The 9,664-nt window shown below is 35.3% G+C and overlaps 1 protein-coding gene across 1 annotated transcript; it reads left to right on the forward strand.

Annotated features, from left to right (window-relative positions):
• The first annotated feature begins 1,987 nt into the window (after window positions 1–1,987).
• LOC138872137 (uncharacterized) lies at window positions 1,988–2,476 on the forward strand. Its single transcript, XM_070150204.1, has one exon. The coding sequence runs from the start codon at window positions 1,988–1,990 to the stop codon at window positions 2,474–2,476; it is 489 nt and encodes a 162-aa protein (XP_070006305.1).
• The last annotated feature ends 7,188 nt before the right edge of the window (window positions 2,477–9,664 follow it).

Raw genomic sequence — 9,664 nt, forward strand, 5'->3', positions numbered from 1 at the left:
GGGTCAATAATAAAATACCTGAACCCGACTGTATTTTTTCATCCACTGTTTCCCCATCTTCATTCTCTAAGTTCTAAACCTTTCATTTGCCGATTTCATACCTGGCCCATTTAGATGAAATAAACCTACAAAAAATATGTCCGGGTTCAGGTATTTTAGTATTGACCCGTTTGATATGGATAAAAAAACCAGATGACAATATTTAATTGAATATTTATTACACCTCAGATTTATGTATACACACGCGCTATATTTTTTGCATTGATTTTTAGCTTTTGTGTTAAAGTGGAGCATAAGAAATAGAGTTGGAGGGCCAAAATGGAACATATAAAATAGAGTTGAAGGGCCAAAATGGAAAAAGACAGAGATAGAGTGCCAAAATAAAAAATGGTGCCAAGTTGAATGGGTTGTATATGTATTTAACCAAAATATTATGAATAGTTTATAGATATGGGTGTCATGTGTGTGAATAGCTTATGGATGGACTCCCATACTTTGTGTCCATCATATGCACTATTTTACAATAGTAAATCTTCAAATGTTATGACTATAAAAGGATGTGTAAATTGCAATGAAAGAACACACTAGAAGAAGGAAAAAACTTCTTCTTTCTATATATCTCTTTCTTATTTTTATTTTACTCGTTTTTATTTTATAACACATTATCAGCACGAGGTTCTAACCAAATCTATAATTTCTAAGTTGTGCTTATTCTCCTCCTCGGATCAAGTATGTTTCTTTTAAAGTTATTCTAAATACTGTTGCTGTGCATATTTTGCATGTAAACTTTGCCATGTGCTTTACTCTCATGTAACCATGCTAACTACTATCTCATGTACATAGTGCAGTTACAACTATAATGAGTTTTACATATTTTATTAAGTGACTTCTACTCCAAAAATATTTTACTTGATGCCATAAAGAATATCACCAGCTTACTCATATATTTATTGAATTGATTATAATCATTGTTGTTAAAGTAGGATCACAAGTATGATAGGATAATAGACGAGATTCCTTCTGTAATGGTTAGTTGATGTCTAAAGACTTCCAATTTTTCTAGAGTAATCAAAACAGTAACTGAACACACCTAGCGAAGATACCAAACTAATTAAATCAATGTATATTTAACTGTATGTCAAGCTCCAATTTTCCTTAAGCAACTATCTGCTCAATAGGATATCTATGTTTGCCTACATGTTTTGATGAAATAGATAGGTGACCCATATAATCAAAGGAACTAGCATGGCCACATATATTTCTTTCCAATATACAATAACTGGTTGACAGTCATTAATAAGTATTATGGATATTAGATTAATGATCTGATGATACTGTTAATCTTATGTAATAGGGTTGTTGTATCACTGATTTGAGATTATTCCATTTTTTTATTTCACGATTATCCTTATATTTACTTACACAATTTTTTATTGTAGTTTTTACTATGTTGAATTTGTAAATTTGTGGCACTTGATATCACAGGGAAGAATTATTTGTTATGAGTCCTTGATGCTAAAATTCACCTTGATGCTAAATGTCTTGAAAATACTATTATACAAGAAAATGAAGCATCAAATCGGGATAAAGCGAAGGCCATTATTTTACTTCGTCATCATCTACATGAAGGGTTAAAAATTGAATATTTAACCGTAAATGATCCACTTGAATTATGGATTAATTTGAAGGATCGATTGATGACCACCTAAAACTTACGGTATTACCGAAAGCCCGGTATGAGTGGATACATTTAAGGTTGCAAGACTTTAAAATCGTAAGTGCGTATAATTCTGCTATCTTTAAATTAAGCTCTCTATTAAAATTATGTGGAGACACTATCACAGATGAGGACTTATTGGAAAAAATATTTTCTACTTTTCACGCTTCAAATGTGATGCTACAACAGTAATACCGTTAAAAAGGTTTTAAGAAATATTCTGAGTTAATCACATGTCTTCTTGTGGCAGAACATAATAATACTCTATTAATGAAAATTCATGAAGCCCATCCCACTGGGTTAGTTCCATTCCCGGCAGTGAATGTTGTAGCAGCATATGATAAGTTTAAAAGAAAACAAAATAATTACCGTGATCGTGGACATGGTTGTAGACGTGAACGTGGCAGGGGATGGAATAATTTTCGTTATTATGGTGAAAATAAACTGGAGAACAATAAGGGTTCTCAAATTAATCCTTCAAAAGGTAAAATTAGTATACGTCACCGATGTGGTATGAAATGTCATTGGATACGCATTTGTCGTACACCAGATCATTTTGTCAAACTTTGTCAAGCCTCCCTCAAAAAGAAAGAAAATAATGTGGAGGCACACTTGACCTTTCAAAATAACGATGATGAAGCATGTCCCTCAAATAAATATAATTTTGAGGCACTTCTTGCATATAAAGATGATGATTTTGGAGGCCTGGCAAATATTACTCATTTAGAAGCTGGAGACTTCTTTGAGGATATTGACTGAAGAACTAATCATCTTATTGGGGAATGAAGCTCTAACAAAAATTGTGTGTTTTTTTTTTAATGTTTGCAATTAGTTTATTTTTCTTGAGTGTATTTTCCTAATGCATCATGTGTTGTTAGTTTCTACATTCCCAATTTATTCTTAATGTTCTTTTTCTGTTTGTCTTTCATATTTCTTATGATGTACTTTTTTTGATTTTTCTTATGAAGAATATGAAAATTCCTCATTCTTCAGTTGGACTCAAGATTAATAAAGATAATATATGTCTTCTGGATAGTGCTACAACACACACTATTTTAAGAAGATAAGATATATTTCTCTTATTTGGTAATAAAAGAAGCCAATATTAATACAATATCCGGTAGTACAAGATTAATTGAAGGTTCTGAAAGAGCCAATTTATTACTACTAGGAGAAAAAAAATTGGCTATTTATGAAGCACTATATTGTAGTAAATCTCAACAAAACTTATTAAGTTTCAAAGATATTCGCCAAAATGGCTACCATATTGAGACTACAAATGATGAAAAGATTGAATATCTTTATATTATTACAATAATGTCTGGGAAGAAATATGTGCTTGAAATGTTACCTGTTCTTTCCTCCTGCTTATACTACACAAGTATTAGCAAGATTGAAACATGTACCGTAGTAAACGAGAAGTTTACTAATCAAGATAATTTTATTATTTGGCATGATCGGTTGGGTCATCCTGGTTCTAATATGATGTGTAAAATAATTGAGAATCCATATGCATGGACATTCAATGAAGAAGCAGAAGATTTTACAATTTAAGGAATTCTCTTAAACTGCATGTTTTAAAGGCAAATTAATTATATGACCATCAACTATTAAAGTTAGAATGGAATCCTCTGCCTTTCTGGAACATATACAAGATGATATATGTGGGCACATTCACCCTCCATATGGATCATTCAAATATTATATGGTTTTGGTAGATGCGTCTACAAGATAGTCACATGTGTGCTTACTATCAACTCGTAATATGGCATTTGCGAGATTGGTGGCTCAAATAATAAAGCTAAGAGCACAATTTTCAGATTATACAATTAAGACAATTCGTCTTGATAATGCTGGTGAGTGTACATCTCAAGCCTTTAATGATTATTGTATGTCAACTTGGATAATAATTGAGCATTCGGTTGCTCATGTTCATACACAAAATGGTCTAGCGGAATCATTGATCAAACGCCTCCAATTAATTGCTAGACCAATGTTTATGAGAATAAAACTTTCCATTTCTGTATGGGGTCATGTTATTTTGCATGCAGCAGCACTTGTGCGGATAAAGCCCACAAGTTATCATAAGGTCTCCCCATTACAACTGGCTTTTGATCAGGAGCCAAATATTTCCCATCTTAGAATCTTTGGTTGTGCGATATATGTTCCAATTTCTCCACCACAACGCACAAAGATGGGTCCTCAAAGAAGGTTTGGGATATATGTTGGATATGAATCTCCCTTTATTACAAAATATCTAGAGCCGATGACTGGAGTTTTATTTACGACAAGATTTTCTGATTGTCATTTTGATGAATCGGTATACCCAACATTAGGGGGAGAAAATAAGCAGCTGAAAAGGAGATAGATTGGAATGCATTATCACTGTCTTATTTAGATCCTCGAACAAATCAATGTGAACAAGAGGTTCAAAAGATTATTCATTTTGCAAAATATTGCAAATTAATTTCCATATGCATTCACTGACCTACCAAGGGTAACTAAGTCATATATTCCAGCTGTTAATGCTCCAATTCGAGTTGACATCCCGACAAGGCAATCAATTAAAGCAAATGAGTCTAAGCCACACTTAAAAAGTGGTAGACCAATCGGTTCTAAAGATAAAAATCCTCGAAGAAGAAAAGGAGAAAATGATCAAAGTGATCATAACACGGAGGTAGTGGCTCAAGAAGATCCCCAAGACGTAACAAATGATAAGACTTTATGGGAGGTCCAGGTACCTGAAAATAATGAAAATGAAGAGATATCAATAAGTTACGTCTCAACGGAAAAAAGATGCAACCGAAATAATATTGTTATCGATAACATTTTTGCTTATAATGTTACTGTTGAAATAATGCAACAAGATGAGGATCTTAAACCAAAATCTGTCGATGAATGTAGACAGATAAATAATTGGCCAAAATTGAAAGACGCTATCCAGGCAGAGTTAACTTCAATTGGAAAACGTAAAGTCTTCGGACCCATAGTTCGAACACCTGAAGGTATAAAGCCACTACGGTACAAATGGGTTTTTGTGCGAAAATGAAATGATAAAAATGAAGTCATTAGATATAAAGAACTAATTTTGGCACGAGGATTTTCGCAAAGACCTGGCGTTGATTATATGGAGATATATTATCCTTTGTTGGATGCTATCACATTCAGGGATCTTATAAATCTGGCAGTGCATGAAAAACTTGATATGTGTCTAATAGATGTTGTCATAACCTATTTGTATAGCTCATTAGACAATGAAATCTTTATGAAAATTCCTGAAGGATTTAAAGTGTGTGAGGCATATAAACGTTTTCTAGAAACTTGTTCAATATATCTCAGAAATTCTTATATGGATTGAAACAATCAGGGCGCATGTGGTATAATCGTCTGAGTGAGTATCTGTTGAAAGAAGGGTACAAGAATGATCCAATTTGTCCTTGTGTCTTTATAAAAAGGTCTGGATCTGAATTTGTAATAATCCATGTGTATGTGGATGATTTGAATATCACTAGAACTCCTGGGGAGCTTCTAAAAGCACTAGACTGTTTGAAGAAAGAATTTGAAATGAAAGATCTTGGAAAGACGAGATTTTGTCTTGGCCTACAAATTAAGTATATGAAAGATGGAATTTTTGTCCATCAATCAACATACACTGAAAAGATCGTAAAGTGATTCTATATGGATAAAGAACATCTATTGAGTAGCCCGATGGTTGTAAGATCACTTGATATAAATAAAGATCCATTCCAACCTCATGAAAATGATGAAGAGCTTCTTGGTGCCGAAATACCATATCTTAGTGCAATTGGTTCGTTAATGTATCTTGCCAACAATTCTCAACCAGATATATCTTTCTCAGTAAGCTTGTTAGCAAGATTTAGTTCTTCACCAATAGAAAGACAATGGAATGGTATTAAGCATATATTCAGATATTTGCGAAGGACCATTGATATGGGTTTATTCTATTCAAATAAATCCAAGTCAACATTAGTTGGTTATGCAGATGTGGGATATTTATCTGATCCACATAAAGCTTGATCTCAGACAGGCTACTTATTCACATATGGAGGTACAACCATACCACGGTGTTCAACGAAACAGACTATGGTTGCTACTTCTTCAAATCATGCAGAGATAATAGCCATTTATGAAGCATGTTGAGAATGCATTTGATTGAGATAAATAACTCAACACATTCAGAAAACATATGCTCTTTCTTTGAAAGGAAATATTCCAACAATATTGTATGAAGACAATGCTGCATGTATAGCTCAACTAAAAGTGTAACGACCCGACTGGTCGTTTTGAGCTCTAGGGCGTTGTTCAGCAGTTTGGGGCCATGAGCAGCTTCACTTCAGGCATTATGACTTGTACGCACTGTCGGAATTGAATTCCGGGAAGTTTGGAGTTGATTTGGAAAGAGAATTCTCATTTCGGAAGCTTTAAGTTGAAAGAATTGACTAAGGTTGGAATTTTGAGTAAACGACCTCAGAATAGGAATTTGAAGGTTCCAGCAGGTTCGTATGATAATTTCGGACTTGGGCGTATGTCCAGACTGGGTTTTGGAAGACCTGGGAACGTTTCAGCGCCTATTGTGAAAGTTAGCATTTTGGAAAAATCTCATATGTTTGGGTTGAAGTGCATTTTAGCATTATCAATGTCCGTTTGGGATTCCGAGTCTGGGAATAGCTCCGTATGGTGATTCTAGTATTGGAAGCGCGATCGAAAGTAAATTCGGAGGTCCGTGGGTCATTTTGGGGTCATTTGGCTAAAGATAGAAATTTCAAAGTTTTTGAGAAGTTTGACCGGAAGTGGACTTTTTGATATCGGGGTCAGATTTCGATTTCAGAAGTTGGAGTAGGTCCGTAATGTCGAATATGACTTGTGTGCAAAATTTGAGGTCAGTCGAACGTGATTTGATAGGCTTCGGCAACGAATGTAGAAGTTTGAAGTTCTAAAGTTCATTAAGCTTGGATTGGAGGTCGATTCATGATTTTAGCGATGTTTGATGTGATTTGAAACGTCGAGCAAGTCCGTAATGTGTTATGGGAATGGTTGGTATGATTGGACGGGGTCCCGGGTGGATTCCGGATGGCTAACAGATCGAATTAGAATTTGGAAAATATGCTAAAGCATCTGATATCTGGTATAACCGCACCTGCGAAGATTTGGCCGCAGGTGCGGAGCCGCAGAAGCGGCCAAAGGAGCATAGATGTGGTGGAGAAGGGAGAAGGCTGGGACCGCAGATACAATCAGGTCACCGCAGAAGCGGGACTGCACCTGCGGAAGAAGGAGCACAAAAGCGGAAATAAGGGGGCCTGGGAAGGACCGCAGATGCGGTAGTGGGGCCACACCTGCAGAATCGTAGAAACGGTCGGGTAACCGCAGGTGCGGAAGTGTTGGAGGCAGTAAGATCTTTAAAAATCGGGGGGGTGGTCATTTTCTCCCATTTTTCATTTGGTGTGGACAATTTTGGGGAGCTTCAAGTGGGGGTTTTCATCATCAACGACAAGGTAAGCTAACCCCACCTATCTTGAGTTAAATACATTGATTATGTACGGATTTAAGCATGAAAATTTGGTAAAAACTTGGGGTTTGAGGGGAACCTAGAAAATTCGTATTCTTGGAATTTGACCACGATTTTGGGTATAAAATTAAGAGAAAATTATATATTTGAGTTCGTGAGTTCATGGGTAAACTTTATCTTTGAAAAACTTTGGAATCCGGGCACGTGGGCCCGAGGGCAATTTTGTCAACTTTTCGATCGGGGTTAGGGATTGTTATAAATTGGATTGTAATGAGTAATTGAACATATATTAATGGATTTGCATAATTATTGGCTAGTTTTGGAGCATTGTGCATCGATTCGAGTGTTCGGAAGAGCGTGGAATGCCGATTATGGATCTTCGGAGCGAGGTGAGTTTCCTTTCTAACCTTGTAAGAGGGAATTGTCCTCATAGGTGAAATAATTGGTTATGCGCTCCTATTTGTGGGGGCTACGTACGCACGAGGTGACGAGAGTCCATGCGTAGCTACTAATACGTGTAAGTCCGGGTAGTCTAGGACCCAAAAGCATGTTATACTTGGAATATCTGTAATCTTATTGACAGTTGAATTGCTTAAATCCTATCGAATTGGTAAATGAATTTCTAAAAATATTAAACTTCATTTTCTTAAATCGTTAAAAGAGAATTGGATTTTATCTGGATAAATGTTCCCCGACAAATTCTTAATGGGTTGTTTGAGCATGTATTTGTATGTGCACCTGTGTCGCATGTATGATTCGAGAGCAGGGTAATTGTTTATTTAAATTTGACCGCGTCGCATGTACGATTCGCGAGTGGGGTAATAGATGCATCTATGGTTCGCGTCGTTCGACCCTCGGTAGTGCACATTTGACATTTCTGTTGGATTGGGTCGTACGACCTCGACATGATATGCGCATGCTTGTATTGCTTGCCTGAGAATTTTAAATATTGATAATTGCCTTTCCTGGCTAGAGATAAATTGATAAAGATAATGAAAAGTAAATCTTTAGAAATCCTTATTATTTGAAAAGTTGTTTACCCGTTTTCCGGCTTTATGATTTTAATTTTGCTTTTGAAATCCATAAATTTCTCACACTTTTACTATATTATCATTGGACCACTAGTAAGTGTCGAAGTCGACCTCTCGTCTCTACTTCTTCGAGATTAGACGAGATACTCATTGGGTACACGTTGTTCTCGTACTCATACTACACTTGATGTGCATTTTTGTTGCACAGGCACCTGCATCTCTAGTGGCCTAGTGGGCGTAGCGGCATAGTTGATACGGAGACTTAGTTGAGCTGCACTTCCCGAGATGACCTGCAGCTAGCAGAATCTCTTTCAAATTACTGTATTTACTTTCTGTCCAATATTGTATTTTGGACGGTTGTTGTACTACATTATTTCCTAGAAATTGCTCATGTACTTGTGACACCGGTTTCTGGGATGATCACGGAATTTTTCAGTAGTTAAATTTTATAAAGATATCCTCATTTATCCAGCGGAGTTTATTATTTATTATTTATTTGTTTAAAGGAAATGATTTCATAATAATTAAAATGAGAAATTACTAGTAAATTGTGGTTGGCTTGCCTGACAGTGGTGTACGGCGCCATCACGACCCTTAGTGGATTTTGGGTCGTGACAGAAAGGAGGATATATTAAAAGAGACAGAACAAAACATATTTCACCAAAATTCTTCTTCACTCATGATCTTCAAAAGAATAGTGAAATAGATGTTCAACAAGTTCATTTAAGTGATAATTTGGCGGATCTGTTTACTAAGGCATTGCCAACTTCAACATTTGAGAAGTTAATATACAAGATTAGAATGCGGCGTCTCCAAGACCTTAAGTGATATTTTTATCAGGGGGAATAAAATTACACGTTGTACTCTTTTTTCCTTAACTCAGGTTTTGTTCCATTGGGTTTTCCAGGTAAGGTTTTTAATGAGGCAACAAATAATGGGTATTACAAATAACTATGTACTTTCTAGATTTTTCCTGTTAAGCTCTTAATGATGCATATTTTTTTTTATGGACATCTAAGGGGGAGTGTTATGAATAGTTTATAGATATGGATGCCATGTGTGTGAATAGCTTATGGATGAACTCTCATACTTTGTGTCCATCATATGCAATATTTTACAATAGTAAATCTTCAAATGTTATGCCTATAAAAGGATGTGTAAATTGCAATGAAAGAACATACCAGAAGAAGGAAAAAGCTTCTTCTTTCTATATCTCTTTCTTATTTCAATTTTACTAAGTCGCTTTTATTTTATAATAAAAAATACTTTTTTCTCGTCTTGGTAAGAAATTCATTTTCAAATTAAATCATAAGGAAAATATATTCCCTAACACTTTTTTTTTCAAAAATTTCACCGATATTCTCCTTTTAGTCACAACAACAACAATAA

Source organism: Nicotiana sylvestris, chromosome 1, assembly GCF_000393655.2.
Source record: "Nicotiana sylvestris chromosome 1, ASM39365v2, whole genome shotgun sequence".
Classification (NCBI taxonomy): Eukaryota; Viridiplantae; Streptophyta; class Magnoliopsida; order Solanales; family Solanaceae; genus Nicotiana; species Nicotiana sylvestris.